At 49.3% G+C, this 22,795-nt stretch overlaps 11 protein-coding genes across 11 annotated transcripts, besides 3 other annotated features; 8 read left to right on the top strand and 3 right to left on the bottom strand.

Moving 5' to 3' along the window:
* Nucleotides 1-426: 426 nt before the first annotated feature.
* Nucleotides 427-458: a microsatellite.
* A 679-nt stretch (nt 459-1,137) lies between these two features.
* On the bottom strand, nt 1,138-2,947 carry NFIA_036190 (GMC family oxidoreductase; the record flags this gene model as incomplete). The annotated part of the gene is made up of 3 exons (XM_001265943.1): nt 1,138-2,087; nt 2,143-2,853; nt 2,908-2,947. 3 exons carry the CDS (start codon nt 2,945-2,947, stop codon nt 1,138-1,140), a joined length of 1,701 nt encoding a protein of 566 aa, XP_001265944.1.
* A 531-nt stretch (nt 2,948-3,478) lies between these two features.
* NFIA_036200 (uncharacterized protein) lies at nt 3,479-4,136 on the top strand (the record flags this gene model as incomplete). The annotated part of the gene is made up of 2 exons (XM_001265944.1): nt 3,479-3,584; nt 3,703-4,136. The coding sequence occupies 2 exons, from the start codon at nt 3,479-3,481 to the stop codon at nt 4,134-4,136; spliced, it is 540 nt and encodes a 179-aa protein (XP_001265945.1).
* Nucleotides 4,137-4,413: 277 nt separating this feature from the next.
* Nucleotides 4,414-5,680, bottom strand: NFIA_036210 (putative saccharopine dehydrogenase; the record flags this gene model as incomplete). The annotated part of the gene is made up of 3 exons (XM_001265945.1): nt 4,414-5,262; nt 5,317-5,423; nt 5,464-5,680. 3 exons carry the CDS (start codon nt 5,678-5,680, stop codon nt 4,414-4,416), a joined length of 1,173 nt encoding a protein of 390 aa, XP_001265946.1.
* A 417-nt stretch (nt 5,681-6,097) lies between these two features.
* NFIA_036220 (uncharacterized protein) lies at nt 6,098-6,518 on the top strand (the record flags this gene model as incomplete). Its single annotated transcript, XM_001265946.1, has 2 exons — nt 6,098-6,225; nt 6,296-6,518. The coding sequence occupies 2 exons, from the start codon at nt 6,098-6,100 to the stop codon at nt 6,516-6,518; spliced, it is 351 nt and encodes a 116-aa protein (XP_001265947.1).
* Nucleotides 6,519-7,155: 637 nt separating this feature from the next.
* On the bottom strand, nt 7,156-7,959 carry NFIA_036230 (MBL fold metallo-hydrolase; the record flags this gene model as incomplete). Its single annotated transcript, XM_001265947.1, has 1 exon — nt 7,156-7,959. The coding sequence occupies one exon, from the start codon at nt 7,957-7,959 to the stop codon at nt 7,156-7,158; it is 804 nt and encodes a 267-aa protein (XP_001265948.1).
* Nucleotides 7,960-8,785: 826 nt separating this feature from the next.
* NFIA_036240 (MFS transporter) lies at nt 8,786-10,396 on the top strand (the record flags this gene model as incomplete). Its single annotated transcript, XM_001265948.1, has 2 exons — nt 8,786-9,705; nt 9,754-10,396. 2 exons carry the CDS (start codon nt 8,786-8,788, stop codon nt 10,394-10,396), a joined length of 1,563 nt encoding a protein of 520 aa, XP_001265949.1.
* A 4,525-nt stretch (nt 10,397-14,921) lies between these two features.
* On the top strand, nt 14,922-16,306 carry NFIA_036250 (uncharacterized protein; the record flags this gene model as incomplete). The annotated part of the gene is made up of 3 exons (XM_001265949.1): nt 14,922-15,058; nt 15,163-15,937; nt 15,974-16,306. The coding sequence occupies 3 exons, from the start codon at nt 14,922-14,924 to the stop codon at nt 16,304-16,306; spliced, it is 1,245 nt and encodes a 414-aa protein (XP_001265950.1).
* Nucleotides 15,772-15,884: a microsatellite.
* Nucleotides 15,772-15,955: a microsatellite.
* An 887-nt stretch (nt 16,307-17,193) lies between the features above and the next one.
* On the top strand, nt 17,194-17,814 carry NFIA_036260 (uncharacterized protein; the record flags this gene model as incomplete). Its single annotated transcript, XM_001265950.1, has 2 exons — nt 17,194-17,254; nt 17,582-17,814. The coding sequence occupies 2 exons, from the start codon at nt 17,194-17,196 to the stop codon at nt 17,812-17,814; spliced, it is 294 nt and encodes a 97-aa protein (XP_001265951.1).
* Nucleotides 17,815-18,072: 258 nt separating this feature from the next.
* NFIA_036270 (uncharacterized protein) lies at nt 18,073-19,377 on the top strand (the record flags this gene model as incomplete). Its single annotated transcript, XM_001265951.1, has 2 exons — nt 18,073-18,165; nt 18,751-19,377. 2 exons carry the CDS (start codon nt 18,073-18,075, stop codon nt 19,375-19,377), a joined length of 720 nt encoding a protein of 239 aa, XP_001265952.1.
* A 119-nt stretch (nt 19,378-19,496) lies between these two features.
* NFIA_036280 (uncharacterized protein) lies at nt 19,497-20,147 on the top strand (the record flags this gene model as incomplete). The annotated part of the gene is made up of 2 exons (XM_001265952.1): nt 19,497-19,524; nt 19,597-20,147. 2 exons carry the CDS (start codon nt 19,497-19,499, stop codon nt 20,145-20,147), a joined length of 579 nt encoding a protein of 192 aa, XP_001265953.1.
* Nucleotides 20,148-21,437: 1,290 nt separating this feature from the next.
* On the top strand, nt 21,438-22,397 carry NFIA_036290 (Hsp20/alpha crystallin family protein; the record flags this gene model as incomplete). The annotated part of the gene is made up of 1 exon (XM_001265953.1): nt 21,438-22,397. One exon carries the CDS (start codon nt 21,438-21,440, stop codon nt 22,395-22,397), a length of 960 nt encoding a protein of 319 aa, XP_001265954.1.
* Nucleotides 22,398-22,795: the final 398 nt, after the last annotated feature.

Consider the following 22,795-nt stretch of genomic DNA (forward strand, 5'->3'; position numbering starts at 1 on the left):
GCTTGGTCTATCGATAGTTTAGCGATGTTCGTTGTCGACATTCACTCTCAAATGGTAACATATTTTCGAATTGTACACATCAAAGATGCTAGCGGTTGTTGTATAACGCATTGGATAATGTTCCTGTCTGACTCCTATTCCCATCTATCCCTTCCCGAATGACACTCGGAACGGACTTGCCACATAAATCTAGAATTATCCAAATCTGTTGCAGATAGATCAGATCCACGTTGTTGTCAACCGCGACTAAGCTTCGGCCACTACTTTAGATGTATTGGGTAACTGACAGTTGGGGTCTCTGCGGTGAAAATGGGCGGCTGAGTGGCTGAGACGGATGCTTCCCGGTTGGAGGACACGTTCTGGCATAATGGTTCTATGTCTAGACCCCATTTAGCGGGCCGCTCTGTACAGAACCTAGGTATCTATGGAAGAGGAAGAGGGAGAGGAAGAGGAAGAGGATAGTTTGCTCCTGTCTCGCCCAGTGCTTCCGGGCCACCCGACAAGAACGGAGTATGGGATCAATGGGAAGACATTAAAACCCCGGACTGATGACGAGGGCATGCTTGATTCCAAGAGCTATACAAAATCATGCTTCTCTCGGCTCTACTGCTCTTTAGTTCCCGGATGTGTTGAACTAACATCATACACGGCTCGTGGACCGTAATCTTGTCACCGATGAGATTCTGGCTGTGGTAGTACTGGACAATTTCAAGAATGGCATCCCGCAATGTCAGTGAGTGGAATTATCAGCTTGGCCTCATTGATCACATGCACCTCCAGCAAATCCTGTGAAATAATCCGTATAATCTTGGTGATCCCCTTACGAGAGCCGCTTGGCCTGCACTATCGTCTCTATCTCAAGCAGGCAGGACTGCTCCTCCACGACGGGCTGCTCAGCTTCTTTCGCCACAGGTGTATCTATGGAGATTTGATGCTAGGCTAGCCATATATATTTCCATTGAAGTGCACAGGTGTATTCGTATATACCTAGGGAAATAAGTCTTTGCACTGGAGTGAGCTACAAGATGTCGAGCACGCGAAAAAAGTGTCAAGCAAGTATATGAAATACGTTCAAAGCGAGCCCTCGATCAGTTGCAACCTTGCCATACAAACAAAGGCAGATTCTCTGCTTGTGGATCATTTCTCATCCAACCTATACTCCCGAATCAAAACATCCGCAGCTGTGGCCCCGGTCACATAAGCAGTAGCCTGGGTATGACCATTCGGCAAAACAGGCACAGTGCTCATATCCGCCACACGAAGGTTCTCGATTCCAAACACCCGGAAATGATTGTCCACCGCCGCATCAGCGGCACCGTTCTTACCCATCTTAACGGTGCCGGTCATATGCCAACTAGACGAGAGATTCTCCTTCCAGAATTGCAGAATGTCCTCATCCGATTCGGACGCCGGTCCCATGATCGTCGAGATGGTATCTTTAGCAAAGGCTTCGTGTTTCGTCAAGTCCCAGAGATGACGAAAGGTCTCGATGCAGGCCCGTCGGTCGAAGGGGTGGGAGAGGAACTTGGGATCGAAGAGGAGTGGGTCGTTTGGGTCTGATGATTGTAGTCGGACTTCGCCGGCTGATTGTTCGTTCATCAGGAAGACTAGCATGCAAATATAACTGTAATCTTGGAAGAGGTGTGGGAAGATGAAGTGAGCTGGGAAATGGGTCATAACCTCGTAGTGCGGGATAGTCTCCCGGTTGAGGAAGTCTTGTACCGATGGTGGGAGGGAGTTGAATTCAGCGGACGAGGTGACTTGCTCTGATTTGAACCAGCCGACGCCCAGTTGGCAGGCGTATCGGGCCCATGGGCCTGTTCCGTCTGTTTCCCATTGTTTCATCGCTGCTGTCATGGCGGTTTGGTCTTGGAAGAAGGTGTTGCGGTCGTTTGTTTCTGGGTTTCTGGCTAGGATGATCGGCACGAAGAAGTGGTCGCGCAGTCCCTGGCCGATTGCTGGAAGGTCTTGAATGACTGGGATGTTGAATTTTGCCAGCTCGTCGGCTGGGCCGATGCCAGAGTGCATTAGGATCTTGGGGTTGTCGAGGGCACCAGCTGAGAGAATAATTTCTTTGGCAGCAAGATCTGTTCAGACGTTAGAAATGTTTTGGAAGATAAAAAGGTAGTAAAAGGTCCGGACAGGACTTACACCTCTTTCTATTGGTCTCAACACCAATAGCCCTCTTGCCTTCTAGAATGACGCGCTGCACCGGACTGTTGGTGACAGTAAAGAGGTTGTCAGGCGCATCAGACAACAAGTCCACCGCAGTTGTCCGTAGCCCCTTATGAGCCGAGTTGATACACAGACCCATTCCTAAGGGGTTGCCCGAATTATGGTCCATGTTCCGTTGGAGCCCAGCCTGTTCAAAGGCATCCAGAACCAGCGAGAGATCATCTTCCCATTCTTTGGCATACCCAACCTGCAAACCACCCTTGTCTCCATGATCTGTAACCTGATGTCCACCGTACTTCTTGTCAATAGACCCCGCGAAGGTTTCAAGATTCTTGAACCGTGCTTGCATGTTCTTCCACGAGAAGGTTTCATCTCCAACCACGGACGCCCATTCATCATAGTCATCCTTAGCCCCGACAGTGTACACTCCAAAATTGATCGCAGAACATCCGCCTAGTCCTTTGCCTCGGGAATAGTCCAGTTGACGGCCGTTGCAATGCTCTTGTGGGGTTGTTTTGTAGCCCCAGTTCATTTGCTCTTCCATGAAGGTTGTCCATCGCTTACCGTCGACGCGCAGGGTCTTGTCATCATTCCTTCCGCCGGCTTCAAGGAGAAGAACACTGGGGCGTTTGGCAGACTTAGCGAGCAATGTGGCGAGGGTGCATCCAGCCGGGCCGCCTGATCATACAATGAGCTATGTTGGACGACTCTTGCAGCGAGATGCATACTGACCTCCAACGACAATAAAATCGTATGTCTGCTCTGATGCCATATCGGACGACATCCGCATGCCGAGAAAGAAAAGCGAATGGTAGAACAGTCAAGTCTGTCGACTTTCTTGCAACACCCCTTCTTATATGTGCGCCAGAGACCCGCTTTTGCAGCCTTCTCGCCCCGCATCAGCGTCAGCGAGAGACTAAGCCAAGACGATAGCTCAACGGACGATTGGCCCAGGGCATTTGTCAGAGTGACTACTACTCCAGCATGCTGCATATCCCCTCTGCCATATCTGCCTAATGAGCCGATCGTCGGGGTAAGAACCACAGCCTAGTGGGGAAACAGCTGACCGCCGCTTTTCCTGCATCATTCAGACATGGCCTCGCTATGGATAAGCATAAATAACTGAGATTCGATCGGTGCTTTCCTTTCGCATTTCTTCCAGGTAGAACGAACCATGCCCTCCCAACCCTCTTGTCTCATGCGGGGGTAATTATGAATCCGTCTGCTCGGCGCGTCGCCTGTGACCAGCATCATGTCCAGAAGCTGCGTTGCACAAAACTGGAAAACAGCACTGTATTGTTCGATGTCAGCAATTGAACCGCCGGTGTCTGGAATCCTCCATCGCGGTGTGGTCGCCCAGCAAGGACAATCGTGGAGAGAAGCTGTTCAATGGCCACGCTCACTCAGGGGTGCCCATTGATTGACATCTTTAACAAAACACAGCACTTATCGACATTGCAAGGCAAACGAGCGTCTATTTCGCCTCCCTGTCCACACGTCTTGTCCCCTGTAGACCCGTATACGCAGCGAGAGATGCCTCCACCTGCGTCCCTTTCAAGTACGGCTCAAGGAGATCCATCAAGCCCGGATATACCGACATCCCTCTTCTTTACAACCGGCGACGCCACGACCGTCTCAATACAAATAGCGCATTTGTCCGCGCACTGTCAGTTAATCGATGGCCAGGGGCCCGGACTATCGCCAAAGAATGCACCCTGTTATCCTGCCGTTGCAGTGTGGTGGCACTACGGTGCGCTGCAAATTCTAATGGCATCCAGGCCATCTCCTACCTGCTCACGGAGGCGGGGCGGGCCGTGGGTGTTGACGAGTGGGAACGGGAGGTGACGAGGGAGCGATCGCGGCCTGAAGAGAGGGGATTTTACTCGTCCAGTCAGAAGCATGCGCCGTCTCGTCCAGGGACCGAGCTGAGTATAGTAGGGGATTGCTCAGCGCTGCAATAATAGAGGTTGTGGTTCAAAAGGTTGGGCTGTTGCGGTGAAGCTTAAGAGGGTTAAGAAGGAGGTACAGAAGAGTACGCATTGACCTTGCAGACCGTCGCATTGATATCAATCGGGTCGAATGAATCACAGCGTTACCTAGTAATGAACTAAACTCGCCGATGTCGAACCGAAAGCCCAGCTTGACGCCGAACCATAGCCTAAGCTCACATCGTAGCTGGTTTATGCTGTTGAGTAGATCGTTCATCTTATTGCAATTTTAAGTGGCACAAACAATAGGCTACTTATCCTTTCCTATTTCCGTCACCTTCCACTGCAAACCGGCCGTTTCCAGCCGCTCCACGTATAACATCCCCAACGATGCAGGGGTGAGAATCCCCCCACCTAACTCCTTGACCATCGATCCATTGTCATCTCCGTCCAAAACCTCCAACAGCGTCAAGGCAGCTTCACTGACCAAAGTCGCACAGACACTATACATGTCCGTGTCCATGCGCATGACACCCACTGCACTGGGCTGGCTTACATCCTCCCCATCCACTGCGACTGTGGCCTTCCATTCCACGAAATGATTCTCCCCGGTCACCCGCGGTCCGGTTCCCGGTTGCGGGGACAGCCATTGGAGCAGCCACCGGAGTGGTGGGAATACAACGACACAAAAAGCCGCGACGGATATGGCTAGAAACGAGGACCACGCCTGCAGCCAGCTCGGCGCCGCGGTATACCCCTGGAAGCTGAATCGCTCACCGTATCGCTCGCTTCGCCGCCCGTATCGCTGTAGAAGGGACCAGGTGCGCATAACCACAGCCTGATCAGCCATTGCGGAGGGGTTGAAGGTGAGAATACCAAGGACGCGATCCCGTCGGACTGGGAGGAACAGCGGGGGATGAAGGTTATGCGGTCCGGCGTCGGGGATGCAGGTTGCGTGAGGTGCGCTGGCAGCCATCATCTGCCCAATTGAGTACGTCTCGATACCCGCGAGGATGCTTGCGATGGTACCCCCGCTGTAACCAGTCCAGGTATGTTGGATTGTGAAGAAGACGGGACCCAAAGGACGGTGCAACCTGCGCGCGAGAAGCAGCGTCATTAGGTCTGGGGGACTGGACTCCACGGCGCATTGGGGGATGATCTACGTCGACAGTCAGCAATCAGCATCTCTTGTATATTGTTCTGCTGGGCATACAATTGCCTTGTTGGCTATGGCCTTGTCGTGCCACTGCGCTGCCAGCTGCTGCGTCCAGACATGTTCACCTGTGGAATCCACATAGGCAGTGGAGTTCTCGATACAGGCTACCACGACGGGTGTGCCGTATTTACAAAATGGCTGTACCTGCTCTCAGCTTTGACTCAGTGCGGGAGCTGAAGGACTTACTCCGACGGTGTAGGGATTGGTCTAGGGAGTTGGCAAGCGCCACCAGCTTCTTCTCGCTGCGGCCGGCGACAGCCCATCGGAGGGTCGGTGGACTGTTGGCCCATAGGTACTGCACCACCAGAGAGCCCAGGTAGCCGGTGGCGCCATGCACAATCAAATCATATGGCCGGCTCATTCTTGTTGAAGCTGTATAAAGATGGCAGTGAAAAGGGAAGCAAGTGACCGAGTAAGCCATGATTATGATGGAAGATGTTTGCTTTGTCCCCTCACAAGCGCAACCCCTAACTAGCCTCTTTTGGCGAAACCCGCCGAATGGCATCTCAGCCAATGACCACTGGTCAGCATCAAGTACAAGACAAATGTGAGATAATTTGCGTGAATAGTCTGCAAAGTTGATAAAATGGCAGCCCTCGTCTTCCTCCGTTATACGGTCAGATGGCCAGTATCTTGCGTCAGAGACCAAGCGGATTTAAAGTCTGAGATTATTCACTCGGGACTACCTGTTTATCCCAGTCATACACGCACCCCTTCTCAATTGCCCAGTCCTTGACGGTTCTGCCCTCGATATTTTTTATTACTTCGTATCTGCGTCATGCTTCCTGAAAAGATCAATACCTCTCTCGTGCACGTAGGATCCCTGCTGTTAAATGTGACGAGCAAGCGGAGTCCGTCCCAGCTGGTCTTGAGCATTCACATCTGCGCCTGCGTCAAGCAGGATGCGTGCGATTTTGCCCTGATTGTATTGCCGCAAGATACAGCGGTGTCATGCACATAACGGAATATGCATTAGGGCCCGTTCCTCCACGCTGGCGCCGCGGTTGATCAAACGCTGCACGATCTCAGGGTGGCCGCCAATGATGCTTCGTGCAGTGGGTTGCCATCGCGGTATTCCAGGCCTGCTCCATCAGGTCCGGATCATCCAGAAGCTGGCTCAGCCTTTCCCAGGCACCGTTTCTGGCATGATGCAGAATAAAGTTGATCAGCTTTCGCCGCTGCTGCGCTGGAGGTGGTGACATGAGTGTGGACTAGATTAGCATTGGCAATCTCCAGGATTTATTGAACTAGGTGAAGTGTGACTAGTCCACTCAGTGTTAGTGTAGTTCGATCAGCAAATGGATAATATATCGAATTATTGCGAGAAAATTATCAGTTTCTTAAGTACCCACATAGTATAAGGTAGTATGTAACTGTCTTTTAGGTGAATGTGAATGTAGACAGAGGAAAACTACATTCTACTAACCACTAATTTGTGCCAGCCACTTGGTCATGGTCTTGGTGCTCTGCATTAGCATCTCTATATCAAAGGAAAGTAGTTAACGGTTTTAGTTACTTTTAATTATTGGTCAGAATTCAGTTCAATCATTGCCTCTTTAGGTTTTAGTTCCCATGCCTTATTCTTTAGGCCTGTACTCTATATTTCCCTGCAACCTTTCAAGCCCTACGCCCCTACGCCAGTGCCTTACCAGCATCTGCCCTTACCTTAGGTATTGCCCTTATTTCTAAACTACCACCTGTTTCAAGTCCTATTCATTACTATCTTACGAAGGAGATAAGGGAGATAATATATAAGTATTAACTGTATAAAATCTATATGCAAATGAAGTCTATGCACAAGTCTATAAGCACCCTTCCTTGATGATATATGTACACCTACAGAACTGAGACAGCCTCACCAGACTTAAGCCAGCAGACCTTATCACTAATCCCCTCCTCCTCAAACGCCTCCCGTAACTCCTTTCCAAACTGCGTAAAATGATGCCACGACTCATAGTGCATCGGAACCAGGACATCAGCCTTGATATCCCGGAACAGCCGCGCCGCCTGCTTCCCATCCATGGTAATGTTTATAAGCGGACTATTGGGATCCTCCAGGTCCGAAGGCACATGCGCATTCCCCAGGTTGAACACCGCCGCGCAGATATGGTATTCATCCGCCATCTTTTTGAGCTCTTCGATGTAGACCGTGTCGCCGGAGAAGTAGATCGCCTTGGGGAGGTTATCGCGACCGGTTCCGAAGTCTTCGCCTGTGATGATGAAGCCGGTGCATTCCCCGCCTGGGAGATGTTGCGTCGGCGTGCCGATAATCTCGAACTTCTTGCCGGCTATGGTGACATTGATCCTCTCCCAGGGTTTCAGGCCGTGGACTGCCGGACGGGGAGAGAGGTTCTTTGCGCCGTCGACGGTTGTGAAGACGCGGCGGCCGTCTAGGAGGCGCCGGCCTAGGTCGTCAAGGTTATCGACGTGGTCTTCATGACTGAGCAGGACGGCGTCGATGACGGGGAGTTGGTCTAGACGGAGGGCAGGGTCGTCGTCGACGAGAAGGTGAATCACTTCGTTGACTGGGAATTTGGTGCCGGCGGGAGAGAAAAAGGGATCGGTGAGCATGTTTACGCCATTGATCTCGAGGATGGCGGTGGCGGTGCCAATGTGAGTGATGTTCAAGGTTGGAGACATTGTGATAATAAAGTAAGCGCCTTGGAGTTTGTAGATGCTTGGTCTATTTCTTCATTCTTCTACGAGTGTTATCTGGGTTTTATATACAAAGGACATGACGCGAAGAGTTCAACTCATACGATACACCGGTAGAAGGATTACTCAGGCTGACAAATGTGATTTAAACAGAAAGAAGTTACATTACTCAGATATGGATATCAAGAAGTATAAGATTACTCAGACGTAGGTATCAGAAAGTAGATGATGGAGACGTGCATCAAAAGTTTTGACGCTGGTTCGTGCGCCTTATGTAACATGTAGCCAATCATTTCGTCTAGTTGTCAGCACTGATAACTATGATTGGCTACATTTTGCATAACTGCACACGGACCAGCGTCAAAACTTTTCAATGGTGCACCCGTGGCCGCCTCCGTATTCAGATATATGGATCTCGGGATTATGCCAAATGGTTCGCAGTCACTAGCTGAAAACAGTCACTATCTCCGCCAAGACGTCCTTTTCAGTCACAATCTCCGCCAAGATGTCTATACAAGTTAAACAATCCTCGGAAAGCTCTTGAAAATCCTTCGAGAATCTTGAATAATGCTTCCCCTTTCAAGGATAGATATTAAAAATCCTCTCTGCTCGCCACCTAGAGCTTAATAATATCAGAAATAATCATCAAGAGCGGCTAAGCATTGCCGTCGGCTATCAGAAGCCGCTTGACTAGCCATAAAGTTACTATAAATATGTGTATTTCTGTTTTAGTATCTATTTCTCAGTTACCATTGATCAGGCGACAGTGGTCTGGAGGATTTCACAAAGTCCTTCCTTTAGCTGTCACATGATGGATCCCTCCATCGATGATGGAGAAGCCAACAGACAGGCTTCCCTGCCAGAGAGAGAACTCGATCTGACGCGCAGTTACACGGCCGGTGCAGAGGGCTACCCGTCTGCCAGCATTGAACCCAAAATCACCCTGGTTGCAAGCGTCCAGAATCCCCCCGAATATGAAGTATACTGGGAAAGCGCCGACAGCGAGAATCCGCGCACCTGGCCGCTGTGGTACAAAGGCCTCACCGTGGTGGCCATGAGCCTGGGTGCAACAGTCATCAGTCTCTTCAGCACATTATACACTTCCGGTATTCCCGGGTTGATGGAGGATTTCCATGTTTCAAAGCTTACCGCGCTACTCGGTGTCACGACGTATCTTCTAGGCATGGCTGTCGGGAGTCTATTCGTTGCTCCGCTGAGTGAGATTGTGGGCCGACGGCCAGTGTACATTGTCTCGATGAGTGTGTTTCTTGTGCTTCTTCTGCCAAGTGCGCTGGCGCAGAATATCACTTCAATCATTGCCAGCCGCTTCTTTGGAGGGTTCTTCGGCAGTGCGATGATGTCCAATTCGCCTGCCTCGGTCAACGATGTCATATCAGACAAACACCGTGCTCTGGCCTTTGGAATCTGGTCAATTGGTCCAGCAAATGGTCCAGTGTATGGGCCCATTATTGGAGGATTTGTGTTTGAGTATCTCGGATGGAGATGGACGAACTGGATTGTGCTGATCATTGGTGGTGTGGTCTTGGTGTTGCTCGCTTCTATCAAAGAGACTTATGCGCCAGTTATTCTGAAGAAGAGAGCCGCAAAGCGACGAAAGGAGACAAACAATCCAAAGTGGTGGACGCGTTACGATCACCAGCAAGGGTTCATGTCTCTGCTCCAAACCAGTCTCAAGCGGCCGTTGAAAATGATGCTTACAGAGCCAATATGGTAGGCAATACGCAACCCCCTGACGAAATGGTAAGCTGACAATGACAGTATCTTCTGGGATAGTTACGTCGCCATCGTCTACGCAATCCTCTACCTCTGCTTCGTCGCCTACCCCATCGCCTTCCAACAGGAACGCGGCTGGCCACCCGGCATCGCCGGCCTCTCATTCATCGGAATAGGCGTCGGCGTCCTGATAGCCATAGCCCTCGAACCTCTCTTCCGCCGAGTCATAAACGCCCACCGCAAGGATCCGGAAACCGGTACCGTTCCCCCAGAGGCGATGGTTAGCATCGTCTGTCTGGGAGCGACGCTTCTAGCCATCGGCCAGCTCTGGTTTTCCTGGACGTGCCGTCCAAATGTCCACTGGATCGTGCCGATTCTCGCTGGTGTCCCGTTCGGCGCGGGTAATGCTTGTGTCTTCATCTACGCGAGTAATTATCTGGCGAGGTCGTATGGGATCTACGCTGCGTCTGCGTTGGCGGGGAATATGGTTTTGAGAAGTATCATGGGTGCGTGTCTGCCGCTTGCGGGACCGTCGATGTATGGAACTCTGGGGCTGAGCTGGGCTGGGACGCTGTTGGGGATCGTCGAGGCTGTCTGCATCTCCATTCCGACTGTGTTTTACTTTGTGGGGGATCGTATCCGCGCTGCGAGTCCTATGATCAAGGAGATTGCGAAAATGCATGGATAGAGATGGCTTGATGCCGACTGTTTGTTCTTAACCTGTATATATATGTTGATATAGATAGTTAATACTACAACGCCCCTTGGCATGCACATGCAAACTTGCTACTCCTGACCTTGATATATGCTTCATTGAAGGATTCTCAACGCTTACAGCCAAGTGCAAAACCAGCTTCACTGTTTCATACTCTCTCGATCATTTGGTCTTTCGCTTTAGTCTCCTTCTCTAGGCAGTGCCCTTTCCAGTCAAGTGCATAATGTCCAATATACAGCTAGTTCCCAGTCATTTTGGCGGTAATTGATGCTGGCTGTGTACGTACGCGAGGCAAACACGCAATTGGAAAATTAGACCACTGTCTCAATCCCAACCCATCGAAACCTTCGCATGCCAAAACAAGATCAATAAGGCAAGTGACTGTTTGCAGTAGAAGTCGGAATCCAAGACGCGAGATTCTTAGTGAATCTTGTGAGTGGCCGGTCCTCCGGGATAGGCTGTCCGAGCCATCTTCTTAGTTGCTCCTGTGCCGAATGGCAGTTACCATTGCGTGAATCATACTTGGTCTCTCACGTATAATGCTCCAAGAAGGTGCGCGCTTCGTCAACAGTGCAGACTCTACCGACAGCTTCTCCACGAAGCTGCTTTGTCCATTTTATACCGGCCATCGTTATCACTTGGTGGTTGTCAAGAACTTCGTCGACAAGAACTTCGACTTCTTGGAAGCCTATTGTTGATTTGCGCAGGTTAGCTTTGGGAATATTACTAATAAGGGCACCAAGAGACTTCACCGTAAGTCGCCTTCATACTTAGAGAAGGTCATCAATAGATAAGAGTAAGCCATACCAACAGCCTCATTGCCAACTAGTCTTTCAATAAGAAAGTACCTGCCATCGCGGGTAAGGAGAAGCAGTGCCGAGTGTGCAAGAATATCTCGCCCGAACAACATTCCATCTAAAGCTCGGCGAACAACAAAGGTGCGGTCAATTTGCTATTTGAGGGTGTCAGCATGGTCACTCGGCAGATGAGCGGGTCGGATAGGAGTAGTACATTTCCAGCCATTATACTATGCCTATAGCTTGAGTCGAGTTTGCTACAAGTAGTAGTGCCCCGGGTAGCACAATCACGAAAATATCAGTCGTTGACCTCCCTGATCAGCCCTCTTTCTAGATAATTGTGGAGTGCACTATGGCTGTGAAGCAGTTTGTCTAGGCAGCCCTTGATTGACATAAGCGCTTTAGTCGAACATGTAACACCTCTCTCTGATAGAGTACGATATTGAGACTAGGAATCTGATCCATCGTAACTATCTTAGAGCACTTGCTACAGTAAGCTGACTTGACGGACATGTGAGTCGAAGCGGGGTTGCCCAAGGGGAAGAAGCTGGGCGCTTAGCTATCAGCGGGGCACCCTGAAGAAGCTACATTCTCTTCCCATCATCTTTCCCGAGCTTGCCCTTTAATACTCACATCATAATGAACGACTCTATCTCTCATCGCCTGGCCGCTTGTGCCGAAGGCTTTGGGGTGAGCGATCCTTCCGGCTATCGAGATGCGGCGGTCCACAGTGCTGTACCAGCTACAGTGGGAGAATGGACAGCCCTCTTAAAGAACAACACCTCTTGTTTGAAGGGGATCGCAACAGGGGGGTGTTCTGGAGATGGCTCAATATACAGGTATGTCCATCACCACTTGCAGTTCGTGAGGCACCTTCTGATGGCAGTTTAATTCTTCAGCTTTTGAATTCGACTACGACCCAATCGAGGGACCCCAACACGTCCAGGACGAGGAGACTGAGATTCAAACTATAAGGATTGAGAGCGAGAGCGAACGTCAGGGTATTCATATCGGCATCTCTCAACAAGAGCTCGAGGTTTTTATGTAGTGCCTCTACATCACCCTCGATGGAATTGCCCTTAGAGCGTGGATGCTTTCCATGAAAGAAGATAAATCCAGATGGAAGGCCATTGAGGTACGTTTGTGGTCATTATGGTAAGGCAGACAGGCTAGTAATTCAGGACAGACGAGGCACATCGTATCACTCCCAATGGCGTTGGGAGATTCAGTGGCTTTGAATGGGTCCCAGAGAAATTTAGAGAACTACTAAGACCCGTGGTCCCGAGTGTGCCTCGCCTGGCCCTACCTGATGATTCACATATTGGCCTATCATCTTTTGCGATCACTAGCCGGCTAACACTCTACGGCCACAAGGATTGGCGTGTGGTCGCGTTTCAGGATGAGGCAGGATGTATCAAATATGGCTTTATTAACACATCGGAGGATCGACCGATCACAGATGTTCTCTTTGTAGACACAATTGCCCGTGCAGGTCTCAACACCCCCCTCCTTATATCCCCGGATCTACGTAGCGGAGTCAGCATTATATATGTGACTGAGGACGGATTCCTGGCCGACCAAGTCTTGGATCGATATACTGGTGCCTGGGATTATGGGTCTCTCATTGACCATCAACTTCAAGTCGCCTCCCACTCAAACCTCGCCAGTTCTACAGAAAATGGACTTTTCGTTTGTTTCGAAGACTCAAAGGGGAATCTGTGTCTTGTTAGTCCAGATAAAGGTACAGAGTGCCTGAATCATGGCAGGGACCTCAATTTCCTACCAGGAACAGCTTTGGCAATCAGAAGCTGGGAGAGCTACACAGGGCCGCTTGGCTTCGGATCTGTCAATAATCATCTGGCAATTGGTTCCCAAGACCGAGATGGGACACTGATGTCGCTCCAGAGACAGACGGGAGAAAGCGGTTGTACCAACTGGATTTTATCACAAATCGTCGCCCCATCTGTCACGGATCGCCTTCCCTTCAAGCCATGGACTCGGAGCAACTGCCTGTTCTCGCTTCACCCCGGTTCTCCGCCACAAATCGAGCACGTACTCTTTCCTGATCCATTAAACCAAATAGTGTGCCATGCTCGCGACAGCACTGGGTGTTTGGTCAGACATTCGAATCCAGTTTGCACGATCTGGGAGGGGTCTCGATATGCATATATGGATCGAGCCTTGGTATACATGTCGTTAAATGGGCAGCTTGAATGCACAGAACTACATGGGGATCCTCTCACCGCAAGAACACGGGCTATATTCCAATTCCAGTGCCGAAAACGAAATCATTCTCAGTTTGATCGTATGTTTAGTTATGGTATATACGGCTGACTTTAGCTCTTAGTCAACTGCGAAGATTTTTCCTGGTATTAATAAGTAATGTAATGCTCTGGAACTCTAAACTAAGGACTGTCGTGCAAGAGGCACTCGATCATGCCCTTGAAATTGTGTCAACCTTACTCAGGGAGCTGCTTGAGAAATTATTCAATTGCTGCATAGTCTTGACCAACCTAGCTGGCAGCCTTAAGCTCTGTGACGGTGATCGGAGCTTTAGAAGAATTTGAACATGGTCAAGATACCCAACATAATTCAATTACTGCCTCTTGTACAACAAAGATTGAAATTAGTTCGCCATTGGATCTTGTTGGCCACCAGGCCTCAACTCCTAATCAGTCTTAGGTCATCAAAGCTCAGGTAGCACTAGATGATTTTTGCTTTTCCCCCTCCTCTATTCCTAATTTCTCTACAGAAGGACGGATTGGGAGAGGCATGCCACAAGTGTATACCTAACACTGGGGCTGATCGGTGCAACGTGCTTTACCAAGCCATCTATTAGAGCCAACAGACTTTTCGGGTCCATAGACTTATCTCCTTTCCCCCGTACACGTCGTATTTGTTATTGATATGGCCCATCTAAGGTTTCCGTTCCTCACAAGGCATAGCATTTATATGGACTTCTTTCTTCATGCTTCCCTAGGCTTCAAAAAGCGGGATCCAGATCTGCTGAGAGCCCTGCCCCAGTTGGGCTCAAATATTTGACTTAGCGGGTCGATAGAAGACGGTTTCTGACAGCGAAGACGAAGCCGTAGCGTCACGGCTGTAGCTGACAGATAATACTTGCAAATCTTAACTCTTATTTTCAAGGAATACCCCCATCCTCGACCCGAATCCCATTTGCACGTCTCTGGCTGCTATACGTAGATGTACTGGATGTTTGCCGCTGTGAGTTAGTCTCTCAACTTGGCAAAAGTACCGATGCCAAACAGAGAGAGTAGTCACATAAGGCCGAGAACGTAAGTTGTGTGCTGAGGGCCAGGGATTGGCGCTGAAGAAGTAGGAAGGCCAACAGCCAGTCCTTCATCCTGCCTGACCGCTACACAAACTTAAGAGACCGCCAGGCAACATGCATTATTGGTAGCTATACAGCTATACTTATTTTCCGGGGAGGGAGGAATGGAATAATAGGAGAAATAGAAGAAAGCAGGGCAGTCATATGGACATTGCTGCAGGCGTGTCTCCATCTGAGTGGGCCAGGCTTGTTTGCCATAATGCATGCAAAACCTTGGACAACTCACACCTGCATAGTCACCCTCGTTCCATGGGGCACTCTAAGCTAGAACTATTATTTCCACGGTCCTTGTATCTCTGCTATATCTATGGAAAACAGCGCATCTGCTGGTGTCAGGAATCAACAAAAGATGGGGAACCGAAAGAAGAAATTTTACTCCAAGAAGAACGGCGAGTCAAATCTGCACTTGGAGGAACCTCAGGCAAGCGGCTTGGAGCGTTCTCTCCTCAGAGACTCGCAGATTGAATATAATCAACCCGAATCATCGTAAGTCTCCTGATGGATCCGACTATATTTCGTTCAGTTGAGACTGACAGCGCCAAATATAGTCCATATGAGTCTCCAATCGCCACTATCCACATAGGACGCAGAACATACATGATTCCAGTATGTTACATCCAAAAATATTTCCAGTTCGACAGTTCCCTCTCATGGGAATCACATTATAAACTTTCTGAGGTGGATGAGGAGGTTGGTCACACTATTGTGCACTTCTTGTGCACGGGGAGTTACGAAACGCTCCGGACGGCATCCGACTCAGGTTTGTCCAATATGGCAACAGAATACAGAAGGAGCATGCTTGTCTACCACGCAGCCAGAAAATATGATTTATACGACCTGGAGATGTACGCAAAGAAATACATCAAGATGTTCGGCGAGTCGATGTCCGCTTTCGATAGCATGGAGGCTGCAAGGAAAATATATTCAAAACTTCCACAAGGTGAGGTTTGGCTTCCCAACTACCTCCATGAACAGCTCCGAGTTGCCTTTTTATCGGACACAAACATCTTTCAGCGCGAAGAGTTCTATGATGGCGTTGGGGAAGACCCTGATTTCGACAAAGCCGTCATGAGAATGGTCGTCAACATCTACTCTGAGGCATTGTCTAAACAGGGCACTGAGGCTATCCCTGAGGAGACTCACCTTGAAGATAGTGTTGCTAAAGAGGGTACTGTTGAGGGGAATGATGTGGAAAACCATGTTTCTGAAGAGACTGTTGCTGAAGTCCCTGTTGCTGAAGAGACTGTTGCTGAAGACACTGCTGCTGAAGTCCCTGTTGCTGAAGACTGTATTGCTGAAGAGTGTGTTGCTGAGGGGAATGATGTGGAAGACCCTGTTGCTGAAGAAGCTTTTGCTGAAGACACTGTTGCCGAAGAGACCGTTGTTGTTGTTGTTGAAGAGGACGATGTCAGTTTCGATAGTCCAGCAGAGCCTTCACGCACAACGCTAGACTTTGGATGGGGCAAGAACTGGGATACAGGTAGCAAACTGGGGTCTGTTTCTCTTGATGCAGGTAATGGACGTATGGAGAGAGACACAAACTGGTGGCATTCAAAAAACGAAGCTGGGGAGTCAGTTGGATTCAGTGTTCCTCATGAAGAGATCAAATATGAAAAGAAAAAGGGCAATGGCAAGAAAAACAGAAAAAAGAAGGAGCAAGAACTGGCAGAGCCGGTGCGGACATCAACTGACAATTGTCAGGGCTCAGTTTGGCCGTTGGCCTCCCATGGTTAATTACGTTACTTCTTGGCTGTCTCTTCGTTGTTTCAGACTACAAAGATCTTATCTAGGTGGCATATAAGCTATGTCCTTATGCAATTCAGCGCACGTAGTTTTTCCTTCCCAGACATGCAGAGAATATGATTACAGAGAGTGATCTACTGTGTTAGGCATAGCTAGGTTAGCTAACATATAAATATCGGTGACCCACCATTATTCAGAGATTATGTGGCGACATGTGTTAGATATCAACTAGCCACTAGTTTGGCTTTCTATTTCACCTCCATTGTAAGGGTGCTTAAGGGTTTATAGGGTTCAATGAAATCAATCTAAGCTTGACCAATCCCGCAGCAATCATTCTGGCTGAAGCAGCTAAAGGCCTGCTTATACTGAGCTATTACCTGCTGAGTCTTATTACAGCCAGGTAGGACCTTGACAAGGAACTTCTGCTTAGCTGAATTATCAACTGAGGCCCTATAGCATTTAGCTGGATAGTCAGAAGGTGATTGAGTGGATTGACCAGAGTAGTCGTCTAATAAATCCTGGCGAGTCTGGAATGAACAAGCTGGTAGTGTCTCCTAATGATGCAGACCCTTCCAGCTCTAGGCATACCATCTTTATCCTAGTAGATGATAGCATTTTTATAAAAGGTAGCTAAAGAAGATAAGGAGCAGAACATTCATTAGCCGCATGATATCCAACAGGACGTGCAGTCAGGACTTAGAAGCCTTCTTCTTCCACAGAAAGCCACTCTAGCTAATAGATCCATCCCTGGGTAAACATAAACAGGACCAAACTTTCTAGAGTGACCTTCCCAAACATATTCTAGTGGATAATCTTCCAGGTATATCTGCTGCTGCGATATCAAGCGCTTTAGCTTAAAGACCCAGATAGTAAATGTGATGTCCTTTATGCAATCATCGAGTTTCACAATCTCAAAGGTCAGCCAGAAGGCGCTGATGGGTAAGGGCATCGTAAACCTACTTCCCTTGTCAATGGTGACGCATTAAGCTTAACTCTACTGTTGCCCTTATCATCCTTATGACTGGGTTGGCAAAAGGAACTGTCTGAAGAGCAGAAAACCACTCTTGCGGGGGTCGGGCTAAGGATCGGCCCGTTCATTAGGGCCAACAGATCTACGAGACTACGACAACCTTTTGTCTTTCTGTCTACTTGACAGTATTGACAAATGCGCGTACAGGATGAATAACGACTCATTCCACTACTTTCCGCAGCTGCCTCTAGAACTACGCCGTCTCATCTGGACGCACTGCCTACCGCATCGTATAGCAGAAGAAGACATCCCTGTCTTCCTTCTCAATGGCAATGAATCCCGTCAAGCCTGCTGGGCCAGGCGCATAACGCACCAAAACGCTCAGCCGCCGACCATCGCATTTGTCAACAGCGAGTCTCGGCAAGTCGCGCTGGAACAGGGCCGCTGGTTGGAATCACAAGAGACGACAAGCCTGGATTCGATATGGGTGCAGCCGCGTTGGGACATGCTGCATCTTAACTGGATGTGAATGCGCTACAATGTCTGGGGAAATATAGATGACCCTTTGAGTCCAATCGCCATGTTCTTGTGGCGGGCGGAGAATCTTAGGATGCAGCCGTCGGTCGTGGTGGAGATTATTCACCCTTTCAGCTTGGAGGCGCTGCTAGAGGGCGCTGATAGTGCTGATGTGTCAGACAGCCCATGGCTTCTTTATTATGGTGGGAAAAATAATGACGTGGCTGACATTGCATATTGCGCGGAAAGTTAAAAGTGGCTAGATACAGCCATGGCAGTGGTTTCTCTGTATATCACCAGGGAAGTAGCTCTGAGGTCTGGCCTGTTTGGGTTGTTGGGCGATGCGCCTGTTCAGATGGTTGATGTTAGTGATGAGACTTGGTTATGGGAATTTCAAGCATTATTTGAGGAACTCACATTAGAAAAGGAACTAGCTATGCAAAAGCTCTTTAAAGTATTTGCAAGTTCTTAATTTCAGTTAGCTATAGAAGTATGGAAAAGACAGGCTAAATAGATCATCCTCACATACATGTGGCAGCGGGCACGAATGGACAACGATGACATTCTTAGGACGGACCTGGGCTCCGCTTGGGTGCCTTACCTGTTGGAGTGAGAGTTCCTCAGGATGTCTGAGTATTTACCTAATGAGAAGCAGCCGTGGGTTAAGCAAGCTAGGCAGAGCGCACCCAAGCTGTGACTGTGGATCATGGTGCGATATTGTACCAATGAGTGTTATAGAAAGGAGCGCCTTCCCAAGTACTTCGGGACTTATTAACAGCAAGTATAGTGACGCCCGTGTCGAAGACTCGCACGCCGTTCATGCCGCTGGTATACGTGCCATCCGTGACACTGGCCTTGGCATTGCTCATGTCATCGACAAAAATGTCGAGTGCCTTATCCAGGGCCTGCACTTTGACGTGGTGGGCCTTGTTGGCTGCTAAATCGGTAGGCGCACTATCCAGCTGCGTCCAGCTATTGCTCGCCCGGCCGAGGACAACGCCAGAAGCAGTATACCTGCGTAGTAGCCATTGTAGGCATCTGCGCCAACGCTCGGATTGGATGCGCGGAAGACAAGACCCGCGTTACCAGAGTTGATGGCAGCGTGACATCGGCCTCGAAGAAGAAGTTTCCGAAGTTGCTGTTCTTCAACTGCGGGATGGAGATTGTCAACAACGGCAATGCACCCTCTCAGTTAAAGAGCGTCGGCTATTTCGAGGCGTTCGACCAGCTGAGGGCGTGTCTGCGAATGAGCGTCACCGAGATCCCGGCCAATAAGTACTCGCACATCCACTTTGCATTTGCCACGGTCACACCCAGTTTTGACGTGGATATCTCAAGCGTCGAGGACGAATACAAAAAAATCGTAAGGATGACCGGCTTTAAAAAGATTCTCTCCTTCAGAGATGCCACCAAGCAGGAGCATCGCGACACATTTGTCAATAACCTGGTGAGCTTCATGAGCTGGCAAGACCTGGATGGCTTTGACTTTGACTGGGAGTATCCTGGTGCACTTGATATTCTGGATATCGCGCCTGGAAGCCCTGACGAAGGCAAAAATTACCTTGCTTTCCTGTAGCTGCTCTGAAGCAAGCTGCCTAGTGGGAAATCCATTTCTATTGTGCTACCGGCTTCTTACTGGTACTTGCAGCAGTATCCTGTCAAACAGATTGCGACATATGTGGATTTCTTTTTTACATGACGTATGACTTGCACGGCCAATGGGGTAAGGGAACGCATAGCCCCTGAAATAAAACTGCATAGAAACGACTTGTGCTAATCATGAACCTGGATGCAGATGTCGACAACAAATCGGCCATTCCCGGCTGCCCAGCCGGTAACTGTCTTCGATCCCACGTCAACAAGACCGAGACGCACGATGCCCTGGTCATGATCACCAAAGCTGGCGTGGAAGCCCGGCAGCTAGTTACTGGCGTCACCAGTTACGGTAGAAGTTTCCGCATGAATGATGCGTCCTGCTCCGGTCCCTTTTGCACCTATGCCGGAGATAGGAATCACTCCATGGCCTATGCCGCACCTTGTACGGCAACTGGTGGCTACATTGCCAACGCCGAGATCAAAGACATCATCAAGAACCACGGCAACTACTCCATCGTCAAGTCGTGCATTGACAAGGATTCTGACTCCAATATTCTCATGTACGGTAATCCCGGAGCGGTGGATTGGGTGGCCTACATGGACGGCGTCGTCAAGGCCAACCGAATCAACTGGATCAAGAGCCTCAACTTTAAGCTGTCCAAGAGGGAGGCACTGGTGGACGCTTCCAAGGCGAGGGGTCTGTTGAAGAATAGCGATCTGGCCAAGTTTCCGCAGAGGTTTAGGGATTAAGATGCTTTGGTGCAAAAGATCGTAAAGAGTTTGTGTGCGAGGAAGTAGGTGTGGCATCGTAAGACGAGGCATTGGCCTTTGTAATTCAGACAGGTTTAACTCTCTGTCCTTTATTTTAGACGAATATAACCTTCGGGAGCACCTTTCCAAATCTATTACCAGGACAAGAGATTCAATATCAGGGGTTCCTACATACGTGGACTATTTCATAGTATGTGGAGGCTCTTAAATCTGTTTGTTTCCCGGAAGAAGACTCTCATGTTCATAACAAGTAAGCAAGTTAAATCGGTTTAGCAGGTATATAGGTATAGGTTCAGGGTTGGTTTAAGCTCCCTTAGGCCTGGACCCATAGAGGGTTAGGCACCCCTAGGCTTGGGTATCGGTGGGTTAGGACTGGGTTGGGTTCCCTGGTTTAGCCTAGATGCTTCACTCTTCCTCCCTTGTGCTGCAGGTCTCATAACCCGTAATGCAGGCACTTCTCCAGGGTATAGATCAATGCATCATCAATGAACTGGGCATAAGCTTCATAGGGTAGTCGGTCTGGATAGAGGTGCTTCACAAGCTCATTCACCTTCGCCCAGTCCGAGACTAAACCTGCCATGATGTGGGTTGACCCCCCTTTTAGCGCTTTCGCTCGTATTAGAACCCCTCTCGATTCCGTGGCCTCGACAGTGGTGATGGTAGGTACTTTTGCATCCCCTGTAAGAGTAGCAACCTGTTGCACCCTTCGCGCATTGCTGAAAGTGTTCATTCTTGACCCGTATATATATGTTGATAGAGTGTAATATAGAACACATTCTTGGCTGTACATGCATCTTCCATTGAACTTACACTCCTGACCTTGGTATGGGCTTCTTAATGGCATTCTCAACTCTTACCTTCTTGCAGTTGCATGGGATGAACCAAGCGATATTCTTCGGGGCCTTACTGGACATAGAAAAGTCATATCCGATCTCCGAGTCCGACTCCGAGGAAAACCCCGAGAGATGTGCCGAGACCGAGTCCGGGGCTTTGCCTCCTCGGATTTGATTTCCGCTTACGGCATGACAGTATGCGTAGCCTCCTCTGCCTATCAGTCCCACCACGTCTTCATCGTGAGTCCGACGAGTATTTGTCTGCCTGGGTGGCAATTCAAGGTCACTAGGTGTACGTGTACGTAGACAATGTGACTCATAATGGTCATTATAGCTGCCTGGACAGATATATAAATCGTAGTCAGTCCGTGGGATTTGAACCACGCAGTCTTTATAGACAGATCAAGTCCATATAATCATACAGTATCCAGTCAACATGCAGCACTCATGCCATTTTAGTCAGCATCCCCTAGCCTGGGATATCACCATGCTAGAGGAACATCCTTTCTTTGCTCACCCTCATCCTCCTTCATACAATGACAGCTTCGAGAGCAGCTCCGGGGGACCCTCAAAAGGCGAGAAAAAGGCGTACGAAGAAAGAGCCAAAGAGGGTATGGAAGATGAACATCCCGAAAAGCCAGAATTCGGATTCCGTCATTCCTGTGGCCGTGGCCGTCGCGGATTTCTTCATCGCCATCTTGGGCCAGGATGTCACCTACATCCCCACAAACACGAGCATGACGAGGAGAATGGATTCAGCCGATGGACTGAACACGAAGGACCGGGATTCGGACATCACCACCACCACTCTCACCACAGACGAGGTCACCCCTGGGGAATGTTCCGCGGACTAGGACGAGGCAGAGGCTTCGGCCATCATTTTTACAGCTTCCACCATATGCATCCCCGCTTCCGCTCTTTTCATCACTCACACGACCCGACCAATTTCACGCCCCCGGTCGACGTCTTCGTCACACCTACCCACACGATCATCCACGCATCGCTTCCGGGAGCTCAAAGATCGGATTTGAGCGTTGCGTATGATGCATCGCGTTCCGTGCTCCGCATGGCTGGGGTTGTGCACCGTCCCGGAGTTGATGAGGAGATGTATAGGGCTTTGCTGATTGGGGAGAGAGGGCGTCATTTGGGAGTGTTTGAAAGGGAGGTGCCGATTTCCCACAATGTTGCCGTCGAGGGGATCCGTGCTCGACTGGTTGATGGCGTTCTGAGGGTTGCACTTCCTAGGGTTGAGGGAGAAGTTCAACAAACCGACGAGGAGATGGACGAGGTAGAAAAGGAGGGTGCAAGTAGTGGATTGAACATTGATGGAAAAGAGGAAGAACACGAGATGGAAGATGAAGTTGAGCGGGAGTATGTGAAGGTGGATATCCAGTGATTCTTTTTCATCATAGTATAAAAAACAGTATCTATATAGGGCAGGACAGCGCATGAATCTATTCCACCCTATATCACAATATGACTAGATTTTAGTTCATCCATATTCCACCGGTGGTACTCTATCTTCTTCCTTAAGTTGACATGAGTAGCAACTGCCACTCCAATCTACCTTTAATACACTTTCTCAAAGGATTGACAGTCATAGTGGTGCTAATAAGCTTAGGACTAAGTGGGTCTGGTCCTTTTATTTCTTGGTGCTGGGTACGGCAAGCCATATTTTAGAGTTTTAAGGATGTATTGCTGCTAATTCAGCCTATATAAGTCTATACTTTAACCTTTATATCTATGTAATACCTCATCCTTCTATTAATCTTAAGTCTTATAAGCCTAAGCTAA

Source organism: Aspergillus fischeri, genomic scaffold, assembly GCF_000149645.3.
Source record: "Aspergillus fischeri NRRL 181 1099437636247 genomic scaffold, whole genome shotgun sequence".
NCBI classification, from domain to species: domain Eukaryota; kingdom Fungi; phylum Ascomycota; class Eurotiomycetes; order Eurotiales; family Aspergillaceae; genus Aspergillus; species Aspergillus fischeri.